Raw genomic sequence first — 17,792 nt, 5'->3', positions numbered from 1 at the left:
AAGGGCACGGAAAGACCAATTAGGAGCCACTGGAACAGAGCAAGTAAGAGACAGAATGCCTTGACCCAAGGAGGAAGCAAAAGAACTAATAATATGTACTGAGATTCTGAACAGAATTTGGAGACAGGACAGGTTTGAAAGAAAAAGAGTCAAGGAAGGGGCTAGCATCACTGCGTCAGCTCTGCCCCAGACCATCAGGCATTAGATTCTCACAGGAACACTGACCTCTGGTGCCAAAAAGGTTGGGGACTGCTGCACTATACTGTTGGAACTGGGAATTTCTTATATTTTATAATTAGTTAACCTGGCATTCTTTACCCAATATATTAAAATATTATATACATTACATGTTTATTGTAATTTAGAAAATGCAGTTAAGGTAAAAAAAAAAAAAAAGAAAGAAAGTTTTAATAGTACAGATAACATTCTTACTGGTTTTTCCCATGTATGAACTTTTATTTAAAAATTTAGGCTATTTCCATACTTTGGGGTAACTTACCTTTTCTGCTACACAACTCTGTGGACATGTTATTTTAAAAGCTCTGTATTTTCATTTTATATATTTACTGCTGTATGGTAATAAGTCCCATGGATTCAAATCTTGGTCACGATTTTGAGTTGTTCAGGCGACAACGTTTCTACATCACTCATTTGTGGAGTTCATGGTATTACACACGCACGGTATTACACACGCATGTAGGTGGCAAGTCTCTATTTTGCCAGTCTTCTAACTGTAGACATTTACAATATTTTATTATAAATTACTTGTTGTCCTTCCCATTACATTTAGAGCAGTCTACTGATATTTTTATTATATATTGAATTTTCCAGGAATGAAAATACCCTGTGTATTGAGGGAAGATTATATTTTGTTTTGTTCAGTCTTTGACCAAGAGTTGCACACTACCTTAAAAGATGATATCACCACTGACAACCCTGCTTATGACATGAGTTGCTAATATGACGCTCCTGTATCAGTCTCGTTTTGTAGCCGTCAAGTTCACAGTGATCCTATATATCTGCAAACATCTATTTCACAAGTCTTCTAATGTAATCATGTCTGAGCATTTAATTAACTATTCACTATTTTATTATACGCTACTTTCACTTTTCCATATACAGTTAATGCATTATTCTGACTTGTTTGAAATTTTGTGTAGGTAACTATGTATGAATTTTATTTAGAAAGAAAGCATTGGGAAAGTTCCATTATAAAATGGGAATGTATGTTCTACATGATCTATTATATTAACGTTTATACGTTTCAAACTATATAAGGCATGACAAACTAACGACTAGAAAATATTGAGAGCGCACAGGTTCCAGCAGTATGGCAGATTAGATACTCTGTCTACTGATTGAAAGGTCTAAAATACTGGATTAAAGCCTTTTAAATGGATCACAGACTTGGTGTGAATGTGAGTAAAACCGGAAACATACAGAAAGTAAATCAAGAACATGGAAGTAAGAGCAACAGGACCTGCCTTCTGCTATGGACTTTAACCTTCCGCTGCCCACTACACAGGGAACAGGGAAAAAAGGAGCAGTGTAGGGACTGCCACACTTCTAGCTGGTGGTAGCCACAAAGGGAAGAAAAGTTAAGAGACGGTACCTCTCCAATCATAGAGGGCCTGAGAAGGGCTACACCCATCGCTTAAGAGCAAGAAAACCCATTAAAGAGAAAAGAGAAATACCGATCCTGAAAGTAACACTCAGAAGTAGAAGGAATTTTAAAAACAGCTCCTTTGAGAATTAGCAACCACAGGGCTAACCATCACCAGGGTTTCTGGTCAAAGTTAACACGTATTGGTGTGGTCTGCAAAACCTCACGAAGAAAATTCCATTTAAAGTGGTCCCGGAGGCCATCAGCACCTGAATCCGCTGATCAATCTTAACAATGCTGTTGTGGGACAAGGAAACATGTTTACCTTGATGTTACGCTCACGGCATCGCCTATGAAGTATTCAGACCACATTGGTCAGTAATGATGTGTAACGAAACACCCAAACTCAGTGGCCTGAAGCCACCAGCATGTGTTATGCTCACAGATTTTGTGGGTGAGGAATTTGGACAGAGTGCAAAGTGGAAGGCTTTTCTTCTGCACAATGTCTCTGCAGCCCATGCTGGAAGGCAGCTGATGTCACCGGCGAGGCCGGGGCTAGACCCATTTAGAGGCTTCTCTACTCAAACGGAAGGTCACGGATCCCCCCTTTGAACAGGAGCAGTACTGGGGACATAATCCCTAATCCCCAGTCCCTCTTAGAGCCATCTAGCACACGTCCCAGCCCCATTTCCCGCAGAGCCCGAGGCTCCCCAGAGCATGTCCTCCTGGCCTGGCTGGCACAACCCAAGCATAACAAAGCCGACGTGTTTACTACAAGTGAGGTCCTGGTCCTGGTCAGCGGCTTCCACGCGGCAGACACTGTTTAAGTGTGGTGCTTCTGTTTGTCCTACTGTCATTCTTTTATAAGTATTATCTGTTTCACAGAAAAAGATATAATGAAAAAAAGACCCCATTATAATGACAACAAAAAAGACAAAATTCTTAGAAAAAAGCATGGTGAGAAATTAAAAGTTTATATGAAAAAATAAGCAAACACAAATAGCCAAGAAAACCCTAAAAAGAAGACTAATGAAATGAATATGTAGCAACCCTACCAGATACTAAAGAATGAGAAACAACAGCACAGTTCTGGTGCACTAAGAGAAGGACCAATAGAAAAGAACAAAAATCTCAGAATGACCCACGCACCACACCTAAGGGAATTCAGCAGCTAATAAAAGTGGCATCTCCGATCATTTGGGAAAAGATAACTGTAACGGTTAATTTTATGTGTCATCTTGGAGTGTCTAGAGATGGAATTAACATTTAAGTCAGTGACTTTAAACAAAGCAGACCGCTCTCCATAATGTAGGTTTACAGCTGAAGGCCTCCACAGTCCAAAAAGACCAGCCTCCCCAAGCAAGGGGGAGTTCTCCAGCAGACTGCCCTTGGACTCCATCTTCACACGGGCCCGCCTGGTTCTCCAGCCTGCCAGCCTTTGGACAAGAACTGCAACACTGGCTCTCCCATGTCGCCAGCATGCCAGCACACACTGTAGACTGTGGACTTGCCAGCCTCTATGATTATGTGAGCCAATTCCTTAAAATAAATTTTTTTATCCTTACCAATCACATGTGTACACCCAGACGGGATGTGTAGATATTATGCACATCCTACTGGTTCTGGTCCTCTGGAGAGCCCTAATAAAATAACCTGCACAGGGAAAGGTACTTAAACGACCAAGCAGCCATCTAGGAAAAGACAATTAAGGTGGATCGTACCTCCCTCCGTAGATCAGAATGAGTAAGATGTAAAAAGAAATTCTATGAAAATACTATAAAATAACATGGAAGAGTTCTTTTGTACCTTTGAAGTATGAAGGCTCGTACTACCACTAAAAGTAAAATCAAAAGATCATAAAAGAAGATAACTGACTAAAAAAAAATTTTATTTAAAAGTCCCTCTGCATGACCGAACAAAAAATATACCATAATTAATGTCAAAAGACAAATGACAAGATGAGTTAGTAACTCAAATCGCCAAAGGTCCAGTCTTCCTAATATATAGTTTTATAAATCAATTTTTAAAAGACCATCAACTAAACAAAATTCCAAGATAAAAAGATATGAGTTTACAGTCCAGAGAAAAAAAAAGGAAACATACTTTTAAATATGTAAGATGTTCAACCATCACTCATAACAAGATAAATGCAAAGTGAAACTACATTATCAGATTGGCAAAAATCCAGACGCGTCATAAAACCATGCAACTGGCACATATGTAAGGAAACAGGTACTCTGACACATCAGTGGTGGGGATACAAATTGGTACAACCCCTATGAGAAACAATGTGGCAGTATTTACCAAAATTATAACTGTATATACATGTCGATACTATAGTGTCACTTCCAGGAATTTATCCTACAGATACAACTGCACATTTATGAAATGGCACATATTCAAAAATTATCATGGCAGTACCACTAAAACTGCAAGTAATTAAAAAAAAATCTAAATACTCACCAAAATATAACTGGTTAAATATATTATGGTATGTCCATAAAATGGAATAAAAATATGAAGAAGAATTACTTTATGTACTCCTTTGGAAAGAGCTACAAAAATATGTGAGTGGGGGAGGGGTGACAAGAACAGAAGAGTACATATAAGTTGTAGTATGCCACCATTTGGGAAAAAATTAATATATGGTATTTTAATTCTTTGTATAAACAAACTCCAGAAAGCCATACACTAAACTGATAAAGTGGTTACCAGCAAAGGGTCAGGTGAGTGGTGAGTCAGGCAAGAGAACTGTGCTGGGAGACTCACCTATATCTTTTCCTTGTACTCTTTAATTTTTGAAACATATGAATGTATTGATTATTCAAAACATTACACATTTAAAAATGTTAAAGACACAAAGTGAGGTATATTAATGGAACCCTTAAATTACCTTCTACATCAATCACACTGACAAAAGACACAAGGATATGCTGACTGACTGACTGACTGATTGCCTTATATAAAATCTACCATGCTATGTCTGGAAACAAAAGGAAACTCTGCAGAAAAGAATGTTTTGTCTGTTATAAAAAACTACACTACATTAAATATAGTTGAGTTTCTTTGGTTTTTAAATGTATGTGAAATCAGTATTATAAATTCTTATTAAAATTCAGCTTGATTTTGAAAATATTCCAGCATACTGGTTATTTTTTACTTTGTTTTGGAATAGACTAGGGGGAATTATTCTGTTTTTGGAGGTGCTGACTATATCTAAAATACAAGATCTTGTTTCCTAGAGAAACGTCCTAAATCAATCTGAACACCTAACTCCCTAAAAAACAAACCAGACCCTCTGATTAGGCTACCTAAAATGTCTCCAGCTTCCACTTTTTGTTCCACAGGAGTTTAATGAAACTTAAAAAATAGACATTTATAGTTAGGGAATATGAAAACAAGAAAATATTTCCAACATACTTTGAAGAATGTTTGGTTTTCCACAGAATATACAACAAAAATACTTATGTTAAAAATCATGGTTATATAATATTTCCTGCCATATAATTTATTGTATTCAAATCAATAAAATCACGGTAGTATCAATCAAATCATAGAACAGATCTAAACTAAGCCCATTAAAATACTATTCATTAAACCAAGATTTTTACCTGTAGTATGCTTTAAATATTTAAATGTGAAGGATATTAAATAACTAATTGTGGTAGAAGTCATCAGTGACTGCTTCATAAAGGAAGTAAATTTTGAGCTTGGTCTTGAAGGAAATGATAGGCACTCAGAATCCTTAATCAAATTGGTTTTATAATCAGAGATTCATCTTAGCACACTAAAGTAAAATGAATAGTGTAATCTCTCTATTTAATCCTTAAATTCTGATCACACGACAAAATATTCTACGTCTACAAAGAAGTTCAATAAGGCTCCAAAAGCTCTTGAAAAGCCTATAATTACACATCACAAACCCAGATACCGGTCTCTCTCACTTAAACAGAAATGAGAGGTGTTTTGATTTTCCCACATTTTAACAATACTAGACCAAATAACTCAGAAATAATGTACATTCCTACCTCTATAAAGCTCTTTATATAATATCAAAATTTGAAAACATATATGCAAAAGACAGGATTTAACATGTTTTGTTTAAAGTCATAAACTCCCTTTAGAACTCTTAATTAAAAGTCCCACGTGAAAGGACTCCAATGATCTCAAGATAATATTTAAGAAATCAGCAGAATGGGTAACATTAAGCCTCATATATTTATGTTTTACTTAGCATCAACAATCTCTTCAAAATGTCTAAGAAGCACTTTAAGAACTGAATTGTCAATGTCACGGTCTTCCTACCTCTTCATCACCCCAACCCACAAAAGAGAAAGCAGAGGAAAACCTAAAGTGGAACTTCACATATGATGCTTATGGCTGCAGGTGCTATGGAAGTTCTATCTGGATTCAAAGTAAGAGTCCCTAGTCACACGGCTTTCAATATCATTCAGTGGCAGTCTCTAAAACAAGATGAAATTGAATCATTTTACCAAATACATATGTCCTACTTTTCTATAAGTCATGTAAGCTGAAATATATAGCCCAATAACCTACAAGAGTTATTTAATGAGACTAATTTAAAGCAGAAACTGTTTAATATAAAGTACATGATTCTCTTTAGTATTTTAATATAGTGTAATTGAAGTGATTATCTGTTTATAAGCTAGTTTAAGAAAAATAACACTGCCAAAAGCAACAAAGTCTTGATATAGTGGCACACAGCATTAAAACAAAATCCAAAAATAAAAAGCTGAAGATAAAAATATCATGAATGTGCCAACTAGCAAGATTAAATGATCAATAAAACCATTTTCCTGAATACGCCTCAAAGTGACAGAGCACTTTCTTGAAAGATTCAGAACACAAATGACAAAGAATATGAAAGGACTGACATTTTCTATCACTACCCAGTAGGGTAAGAAGCTATTAAACTAGTCATTCCTCCCACCCTTCAATCTCAAACATTCATCCATAAACAAACAGTTTAGGTTATAGTTCTGCATTTTTCTCAAAGTACATGTTTTTCCCAATGACAACAGCATTTTCAAAATGGCACAAGAAAATGTCTTGAAGCCCTGTCTGGCCTTCGAACACCGACTCGAGGACAGAACAGTGGCCTGGCGGGCAGAAGCTGAGCTCACCTGCTGCGGCTGGTACCTCTGCTGGGACTGGGGTGGCAGGTACTGGGCCTGCGGAGGGAGGTGTGGAGGCTGTGGCTGCTGGTTGTAATAAGGCTGCTGGCCCTGCTGGCAGTAACCGCTCACACCTTGCTGTCCATACTGAGGTGGCATCTGTCAAAAAGTCGGGCAAAGAAAGTGAAAAGGTCAAAAAGTGTAATTCAATGAACTCAGATATGGTTTCCATTCAGCAACATGACGTGGGTTCTTTGCCAACTGAGTTCAATATTTTCAATACTGTCTCCCTTACAAAAACCGACGCACTGCCTTCTGTTCACATACTATCAATTAAGTCAAAAGATAATTTGACTTTACTTAAAAAAATAACATTTTATCAGATATCAAATATTGATAACCACATAAAAATCCAGTGGGGAGAAAAAAGCTTCTAATACTGACATTAAAAAACAGCCTCTGCTAAGAAAGTTGAAGAAGCATTATGTTAATCCATACTAATACAACACTCAAAATGAAAACGAACTCCAACAGTCCAAGTTCACTAACTAGTATTTTGTAGGATGCCTGTGGTCTGGGTGCATGTACAGGGTGCATGTTTGTTTCAATTAAAGTCAGAACTCTCCAATTACATTTGTAGCACATTCTGTACCAGCAATTCCATTGATGAGTTTTGCTAAAAAGGAACTACATTGCTTTACAATCAAAAGAAATATTTTTAGAATACTATGATTATCAAACAATATAACCATGAATATGAGTTCCTGAAAGAGAAATATTCATATCTAATTCAAGGATAGTATTTTACCAGTTGATAAAACAGATAATATAAAGCAAAGTGTACTGCGCTGCAAAAACCAAGAGTATAGACAAAAATATAGTCTAAAATGAGCTTTTTCCATCTCTAATTCACATGAGCTAAAAATCCTTGAAATCATTGTTCAAAGGCAAGTCCTTCTTCCTGATGCAATAAATATACCATGGATGGTATTTTTTAATGTTTTTTTCAAATGCGGAATCTACTGATTTTTTTTTTTTTCTAACTGGGAGAGAGAGCAGGAGAGAAAAGGGAAAACAAGATACCAGGATGGCAAAAGCACTCCAGAGACTAGAATGGTGGGGTCAGTCTGTTAATACCGCAACACGGGCCCCCTGAGAACTCCGAGAACCTGATCGAACCCCATAAGCCCACACACTTAATTCGGTGATTAGTTCCAGATACACACTTAAAAAACAAACTGAGTATAGGATATTGAATGAAGAAACAAACTGAGTATAGGATATTGAATGAAGAAAAGGGGAAAATGGTAAAAGGAGGAAGCTATTACTTTGCCTCTAAGCCCAATTAGCACAGCAATTCATAACACATACAATGAAGGAAAAGATGCAAAATCTTATAAAGTTCATATTCTTTTTGACCCAACTGAGATTATTTTCAAGACCTATAATAAGCAATGATCACAAAATACTTGGCCACAATGGATCACAAGTACCTGTCATCACACAGACCCTTAGTTAGTAGAGCAGACAAGTTTGTACTGAAAACCATTTAACAGCACAGTTGAATTCTTTGCTTTTATTTATTTTACAGCTTGATATCTCATAATGAATGTATGTCCCTGCCATAAGCCAAGCCAAAGAATTTCCATAAAATACAACTCCACATGCTAGAATACCATACTACCACAACACATATCCCTCCGTTCAACACCCATATGTTTGATTTGATATCTAATACTATATTTCACACAAGCATCTTTGCAGTTTGATTTGAAGCAGTTAGGATAACACTTTTGCCAGCGTTAAAATGACTGTAAAGCTCAGTCAACAGAGCCAGCAACTCCCCTCTGAATTGCGCTTTAATATATTGACTTTCTGGTTTACAGAAACCCATGCACACAATATGGAAGTGTTGTCTGGGGAGGGGGCTCCTTAAGCAAGACGACAACAGAGACGACTAACATGAGAGCAGTCACAAATGCACCAGAATCCTTAACTATCTACTTCAGCTCTGAAAAGTTTGGGGGCAGGTCAGGGTGCAGGGGAGGCAGACTGAGAGGCAGGTGGGGGCGGGTGAGAGTATAAGCAAATCTTCAATGGAGCCAGAGCAACCATCTGCAGAACACGGCAACCTTCAGAGGGGAGACAATCAAACACATCTGCCTGGTAGATTTTATTACTGTCTTCCACAATTAAAAACCTGTTTGCTTTTAGAGCTATGGTCTCATTCACTTGATGCCCACCTAACTGGCACCTCAACTGCTCTACGAGCCTAGGATGAAATAACTCATAACAAAGCACGACCCAGCCCAGTGCTCATCATCCAGCCACTGTCCTTACCTGGGAGCCACGATGGCAAACTCTAGTTCAGCTCAAGAATCTCTGGTTAGAAATGTATAAAATCTAAATCCAAGCCCTCATGTACCTCAGTTGTATGAATATGGTCAAGCACATAGTGATATCTGTCCTACATCTCCATCTGTAAAATGGGGCTGCCTTACCTATTAATTTGTATTAATATTATAGTCAGCAATATAACAATCCTACTTGAAATTCTATAAGAATTAAACTAAGTTAATATAAACTATATTAAACTACGAGTTATAGTGTTAGCTCCAAAGTATTCGTTATTTCCTAAATTTTACCTTTAAAAACCAATTTTTAAATATAATGCCTCAGCTATCTGGGACTAAAGTCTAATTTTTTCATGATCAATACTGTTTTTGTTTTAATCAATTTAGATGCAAGGCTTTCAAAGACCTATTATATGATTTTCTGAAATCTTAAACCAAATCATCATCATGAAACATAAATTGACAGGCTGAGCCCTCAACACAGTCGGCCCCAGAGCTACTGCCACAAGCTGTCTGCACAAGCCCCGGAGGACGAGTCCAGTCTCACTGCGCTGTCCTCCCTCATGCCATCAAGGCACTCAGCCACTGCTCGTCACCCTGACCTCGAGCCTCAACGGACTCTGCTGAGGACTGAGAAATCCACTGCGCTGTTAAGATTATGAAGGCCCGGGGGGCCAGTCCATGAGGAGGCACATGCCTCAAGTTTTGTAAGATCAATTTTGGCTACTGAGAGTCTTCTTGTTTATCTGTCAGTTCTCAACCATATTCGGGGTAAATAAGATTACCAGACTGTTTGATGTGCGTGCAACTTTACCGAGAGTTATGGTTGCTGCATGCCAGGAACCAAGAGCTCAGGCTACGATGCCTTTCAAAGGATCTGAGCGTTAATTTTCACATCCCTGTATCACGTTAAATGTACAGAACTCAAGGCCCTGTTTTTTATTTACCTTGCCCTGAACTTTCTGCTCATATTTCAACATTGAAGAAATGATCAAGGTTTATCCTCTCCTCCTTTTTATTTATAAAGAAGTTTTAGAAAGCAGTTTCCCCACTGTTTAAAGGTGTACTGACTTATGACCCAGCAACTTCCCTTGTAAGTACACAGCCACGAAACACGTGTGTCCCCAGAAGGATGTTCAATGTAGTGCTGTTTACAAGAGCCAGAAAGAGGGCACAATCAAACTCTAACGCAGTACGTAAGTGGAAAAACTAGACTCTGCTATATTCATACCATGGATTTCTACACAGTAATTAATAAGGCAGAAGTAAGACTCACATATCAAATCTAAGGAATATAATGCTGAGTTTCAAAAGAAAGCCACAAAAGGTTAATGCAGTGTGATACCATCTGAATAAATTTTAGTAAATAAAATAGTAAATATTGTTTATAATACAGTAAAAGTACAAAAGCAGGCACTGAAAAGGAAATACAACACTCTGCGGAGGGGAGAGGGGGAAAGATGATGTAGAGCTTCAGCCTTGCATTTTTTCCCTCTGGAAAAAAAAAAGAGAGATGAAGCAAATATGGCAAGGTTAACATCTATGATCCTGGTGTAGTTACACAAGTGTCCATTATCTTTGTTTCTGTACTTTTCTGCATGCCTAAATTATTTCATAATTTAAAATTCTAAAATAAAAATGTCACCTCCACCATATCTCACATGCCACCACCATGACCACCACTCTTTCCCTCAAAAGCAAGAGGCACGAGGCAGGAGGAAGCCCCAGGAGAGGGTGGAGAGAACCGCACCGGCTCTGCTGCTTCATTTAAAGAGGCCCAGCCAAGACTTTGCTCCAGAGACCCACGCCGGACTACTATGCCAGGTGTCCTCACCTGGGCCAGAACTTTCACCTGGGACAGGACTAAGCTGAAGACTTCATTACGGTTTTCTAAATTTCCTGCAGACTGGTAAATCTTGGACAGGAAGGACTTTAATGCCAGTTCTCTATGGCTCCTAAAGGAGACAGTTATCTGGCAAATTATTCATGCACAGAAATGAATTCTATAGTCAAAAATAAACATACTGAAAGAACATATTAGCAAATTAAAGGATCTCTGAAATACTTAAAAAGTTAAGAAGCCCATTTACCTTTAAATTTGAGATTTCTCAAATTTATCTGATAACAAGCACATTGCCACCACACCCACTGGAATGTAAATTCCAAAAGAGTTGGAGCCTAGGCAGTTTAGTTCATCATTGTACTCAGAATTCCTGGCCTGTAGTAAAAGCTCAATGAATATTGCTGACTAAACCTCCTGGAATAAGTATATAACTCACATGCTATAAATCACACACCACTGACATATAAATGTTAAGAGTTTTCTGCCTTGAGCTACACCCTGGTCCAGCCCAATGTTCTAGCTCCACAAAAGCTCATAAAAACATTTGGAACAGATATTATACCCTCCTTGATGTGAGCTTGGAAGTCATGATACAAAAATATACCTTAGTTTCCATATGCATCTGTCACCTCTGGATTATCTATATCTATTTATGTTGTCAGTTGATCCCTCCTTTTGGAGAAAAACAATTTAAGATTAAAAATTAAGAACAACAACAAAAAAACTTTCCACTGGCCCAAACTTATCACAGGCATTTTTAATACAGGTAAAACGCCCCGCACTAAATTCTAACATGCTAATTTCATGCCAATGAATGGAATGAGCGCTCCTCTCCGTATCTTCAGCCTTCCAGATTAAATACTTACTGTTCTTTACTTACTGTGGCAAAATACACTCAAAAGGTACCATTTTAACTAATTTTAGTCCGGTGGCATTAGGTAGATTCACAGTGCTGTGCGACCATTACCAATTCACCTCCAGAACCTCACCATCCCCAACTGAAATGAAACTCTACCCATTACACAATAACCCTCCATTCTCCCCACCACCCCCACCCCCCGGCCTCCGGTGACTACTGTTCTGCTTTCTGCCTCTATGAATTTGGTTACTGTAGGTACCTCACATATACATAATATTTGTCCCTTTGTGTCAGGCTTGTTTCACTTAGCATAATGCCTTCAGGGTTCATTCATATTACAGAATCAGAATTTCATTCATTTTTAAGGTTAAAAAATATTCTATTGTAAGTATACACTTTTTTTTTTTTTTTAAATCTAGTCATCCATTGTGGACACTTAGGCTATTTCTACCTTTGGTTGTTGTAAATAATGCTGCTATGTAAATGGGAATACGACTATCCGCTCAAGTGTACGCCTACACTTTTTTAGCTATACTCCCAAAAGTGAAACTGCTGGATAATATGTAGTTCTGCATTTAATTTTCTGAGGAACTGCCATACTGTTTTTCACTGTACCTGTATCACTTTATATTCCTACCAGCAGTGAACAGGGTTCCAATTTCTCCACTCTTGACAATCCCTAAAATTGTTTGTTTTTGTATAGCCACCCTCATGAGTATGAAGTGGTATCACAGTCATTGTGGATTTGGTTTTCATTTCCCTAATGATTAATGCCTCTTTTCACATGCTGATCGGACATTTGTTCATCTTACTTAGAAAAGATATATTCAAGTCCTTTGCCCATTTTTTAATTCGGTTGTTTGGTTTTTGCGGTTGAGTTGTAGGAGTGCTTTATATATACTGGATATTAATCCTTTAAGTTACATGTGATTTGCAAATATCTTCTATTCTGTCAGTAGCCTTTCTATTCTCTTGTGAGTGTCTTTAATGCACTAAAGTTTTGAATTTTGATGTAGTCTAATTTCTCTATCTTTTCTTTTGTTGCAAGGACTGTATTAAATGTATACGAATTCAACACACTATAACCTGTTTATATGAAGTTCAAAAACAGGCAAAACTAATTTATAGTGATAGAAATCACAACAGTGGTTGTAGGATATTGGGACTGGCTAGAAAGAGCCATGAGAAACTTTCCAAGAGTGATGAAAATATTCTATATCTTAATTGGGGTGGTGGTTTCATGAATATACATATCTCAAAACTCATCAAACTGTGTACACTTAAGATCTAAGCATCTTATTGTACGTAAATAACAACTTTAAAAAATACTGACAGAATGTCTAGATACTTAATAATAAAGGTAGCACCTAAATTTCCATCTTGCATTTTTATGTTTATATTAAAACCATGCCTGCCTTACTTACATCTAGATGTAAATTTCATGTCTGATAATTAAGTGATTGTTCCTAAGTGCTTGACAGGGAGTTTTCATATTTTCACTTCACATAATCCAAAATATCACACAGCAATTGAGCATACTGAAATAAGCATGCTGAGAATGTAAATTCACCTATCGAAGGCAAGTCACAATGTGTATAGAAACAATAGCCCTTTAACCCAGAATTCTACTTTTGAGAATTTATCTTAAGAAAAATATGAAACGAGTATGCAAAAGATATGTGTGGCAAGGGGTTCACTGTGCCCTCATCACAGTACTCCCCACTTAAAAATATGAAATGGCCTACACATGTCCATCAATAAAAATTGGTTTTAAAAAGGTGAGGTATTCAGTAAAATAGTATAGAGTCATTAAAATTAATGAATCTCTTTGTAGATAATATGTATTTAATAGCAAGAAGGTCTATCCATGGATTACTGAGGTGAGACTTAAGGGGTTGAGGGTATAAAACAATATATATAACATATGCTAATTTTTAATATGAAAATCTGTTTACGTGTGGTATGTAAGGAATTAATAGCCTAGAGGAATACATACCAAAATGTTATCTATCATTTCTTAAACCAACTCAGTGTTTTTCATGAATCTAGAACAAAATGCAATTTATTTTAGATTATTTATTGCTGTCTTTCTAAGCATTATCAAAAAGTATATTATAACAATTTATCTTTAACAGCAGAAACCTCTTTAATTTTTATTTATTTGTTTGTTTTTCATTGTAGGGTTGAGCCCCTCCAGGTAAATTCTAGAAAAGAAAAAGGCAAAAGAAAACATTTAAAAAATCATAAGATCACAATAGCTACATTTTTAGTCATTACTGTGGCAAATTCTGCTGGCTTCCAATTTCACAGAAAGATCAAACACTATTTTTCATGCGTAAGAGACAGACTGAAAATTCCCCACAGCCAGGAATTCAGATGCTAAGCCAACGTGTGGTTGAACCAACTGCATGAGGAAATTTTATTATGTTAACATGTCCAGTCAAAAATAATGTGCTAGAAGGTAATAAATAAAGTTTACAAGGTCAAGATCTTACAACTGCTTCACAATCTACAGTCCCTTAAGCTAAGTTCCCAAATGAGACTTATAAACAATTTAGGTGGGGTTTTTTTTTTCCACTTTCTTGTTTTAAAAAAAGAAAAATCTTATCCTTAAGCTTGACCAAGGAAGAAAAAAACCCACAATTTCCTGAAATTACTCCTTCATGCCTGAAAAATGAGAAACAATATCAACAAGTATATGACTGAGCACTACTGTATGCACTGTTACACTAAAGCTAATAACTTCCTTTAAATTCTGTCCAGCCTCCCCTGAGAAAAGACAACCAGCGGTTGAAGAAGGAGTTGGCAAGGTATCCAAGGGTCAAACAGTATGGTAAACTCCAGAACAGGCCTGATGACCAACAACAAAAACAAGCTAGATTATGCAGCTTGTGCTGCTAGGGAGCCCACTTACACCTCCATTCTATGCCCTTGTCCCTAACTTTCGGGCCACAAATACTGCTGTTATTCTATAGACAGAAAAGTAACCAACACATGTGGGCTACTTTTACCCTCTCCTTTATCTTAAAAAAAATTCTTTAAATTCTTATTAAAAAGTAAATTTACTTTCTGATTTTGTGAAACAAAGTTGAAAAGTTCTCATTTATCATCAGAATTTTTTTTTTCATAAGAAATTTGTTTTCCAAAACTTCCTTAACAGGTACATACAATATAAGATTGTATAAACATAAATAAGTGACAATAATATAGCTTTAATCTCTCTCAGATCTCTTTACAATTAATTGCTTACAAAAGTCCAACTGCTCTATTTTTAGCAGACCACAGCTTACATGAATATTAGGTCAGACCGATGTTCAGAAGAGTGAATATTTTACATGACTGTGGGAACTAAATGGTAGTGCCTCTCATGACCTCAATTTCCAAAACTCTGGAAAATGTCTCGAACAGCCTTTATTCCCTTCTCATAATCATTACCAGTCTATTATCCATGAATTTACTTATACCCTTCTTAAATTAATTTACAATTCTAGTTCATGCTACACCTCTTGAGGGTAACAAGTTCTGGAATATTATTATCCATTGTGTAAAGTGGTACATTCTTTAGTTTTCATAAAATTAACTCCAAGCTTCAATGAGTGCCCCTAACAGAATTTGATTAAGAAATGTATAGCCAACCAATGCAAGCCGAAGCCTTTGTCCTACCAGATCAGATTCCTCGTCGACCGTTATCTATCTCACTCTGTCCCGATTATTTTCAGGGCTTATGTAAACTGCTTTCACCCTGCTAGTCTTTACTGTGGAATAGCAAACAACAGCATGAATGACTCCAAAGGTGCGACAAGCATGGCTATGTACGAAAGGAACTTCGCTTTTCTAGTTACTTAAAATGAAGCCTCTAGTACACATTCTGTGTTCTCCTCTACCTCCTAACTACAGATATCTTCACCTTTCCTTCCAGGTCAGCCAATTAGAGGACATTTTGTTTAAGTATTCATAAAACGCGGGCATTCCCTAGCAGTAAATGCTTCCTCTCATTTACAACCAGTGCTGAACTAAAGTCTTACTGTACACAAAATTAACACACAAGTGTATAATTGTAGTTTTACGCTCAAGTGCCTTAATTATGCACTTTAAAACACTTTCTTCCCAAAGATTCATCCAGGGCATTCAATATCACAGGTCTATAAAGTCTACAGTGCATTTTTGGATAAAACAGAAGCACTACAGGAAAAAATTTGCAGCTTCAGAGAGAAAGCAAATATATAATGAACAAGACAATAAATCTCATTCTAAAAATTTTAGCTAATAAAAGGAACATATTTCTAATGTATATAAATTTGGGGGGGTGCTTAAGAGCAAAAGATTATTAATTCATACTGCTCATTCTTGAAGAGAACCAGTATATAAAAACAAGTGGTCTAAAATCTTTCGTAAATCATCACAGGGGAGAAAACTTCACCTATGAATCTACTTGCCTTATTTATATAATAATATAAACAGGAAAATTAACAGTAAAAAGAGTTATGTTCATTCTTAATGTGAAAGCTTTGACATGTAGGCTACCTGCATTTACATTTAAAACAAAACGAAAATTACGTATTTTCCACACTAAACATATGCAGTCATTTTTAAATTAGAGAACCCTAACTAGGAAATCCATCAGTATGACCAGCAGAGTTTTACTTTGGCGGAGCTCACAGTATACACAGAAAGGAACGGACGGCTCTGAGGGCGATCTATAGTAATAAATAGGTCAGTTCTGCTAACGGAAGTATCCTTTTCACAGAAAAAGCTACTGGAAAATAAAAAAATAAAGGAAAAGGCCTGTGCTGCTTCACAGAGATTCCGCTGTCTTCAAGAAAGTACTTTCCCAAGAAAAGAGGCACATGATGTCATTTATTTGGTAATGAATACACCTCACTAGAAAACAATTTGAGGTTTCCACCTTTCTTGTTATATTATTGCCCAAACTACTACACAGGTAGTTCTGAATCAGAGAATGTAATCTTTGAGGTGTTCCCATTTTTAAAAAAATACAAAAACATTACAAAATAAAAATCAAAACAGTACAACACCGCCTCTCACATAGAGCAGCAGGGCTGTCTACTAGGCCTTTAAAATAAGTGTCAGGCTACGATATGTTCATGTTTTAAAAAACCTCCTGCTTGATACCATTTGCTACAGGTAAATGGAAAATACTCAGCAAGTACAACTGATGGGAACTGTAGAGGAACTTCTGGCCTACTTGCCTTCCTGGCCAGAGATTCCTATTTTTACAAAGCACAAAAAGAGGAGCCAAGAGCTTTACCACTTTCCTATATAAACCCAGCTGCCAAAATGGATGTGCCAAAGGGGAATTTCAGAGAATTTTAAAGAGAGAACCTTTGCTGAGGCTGCAATATCCACTTTGTGACCACATGACTGGAACATGGGCAGGGAATGCTAGATGGAACAGACTTTCTACTGGAGATAACTATGGCGTAGGGGAAAACAGAGAAAACAGGGATTTACCAGAATAAGACTAGAATTTTAAAACAGCCAACGGAGAGACCAGCGACTGGTGTTTTCTATGGCAGGGAACTTGAAGGTGGAGAAACAGGAGGGGAGGCGACCATTCACGGCAAGCTTCTTACCCTGGGGATTTTATATCACACATACCCATTCCATGTGTGTGCGTGTGTTTAAGATTTTTTTAATACAGCTTTGAAGTTGTTTCTTTTTTTAATGAGAGAGTCAAAGGTGGACCGATAAGACTGTATTATTACCAACAGTCTACAGCTCACCCTTGGTGAGTGAGGGGGCTAGCTGCTTCTACATCCTTTCCATATCTTTTTTTCTTTCCTGATGGATGGAAGGGAAACGAGGGAGGGAGAGAGGAAATGATTTTGGTAATCTGAGTTGATGAAAATGTGAGTAAAAAACCCCGAAGCCCCTCAAAAATGGTAATTTCAAAAAGTATATTTTCTTAAACATTATCCTTTAAAATTATACAGTCGAAGTGTTCCATAAGACATTTTTAAAAGGAGAAATGTGTACT

At 36.9% G+C, this 17,792-nt stretch overlaps 1 protein-coding gene across 1 annotated transcript in view; it reads right to left on the bottom strand.

Annotated features, from left to right (window-relative positions):
• ARID1B (AT-rich interaction domain 1B) overlaps nucleotides 1–17,792 on the bottom strand; it is a 389,943-nt gene that overhangs the window by 264,288 nt on the left and 107,863 nt on the right. Inside the window, exon 5 of the mRNA XM_023532165.1 lies at nucleotides 6,748–6,897. Within this exon, the coding sequence (XP_023387933.1) occupies nucleotides 6,748–6,897 (150 nt within the window). The remainder of the gene's footprint in view (nucleotides 1–6,747; nucleotides 6,898–17,792) is intronic.

Source organism: Pteropus vampyrus, unplaced genomic scaffold (assembly GCF_000151845.1).
Source record: "Pteropus vampyrus isolate Shadow unplaced genomic scaffold, Pvam_2.0 Scaffold78, whole genome shotgun sequence".
NCBI classification, from domain to species: Eukaryota; Metazoa; Chordata; class Mammalia; order Chiroptera; family Pteropodidae; genus Pteropus; species Pteropus vampyrus.
The sequence above is the reverse complement of the archived record's forward strand: the minus strand, read 5'-3'. Positions and strand labels throughout refer to the sequence as shown.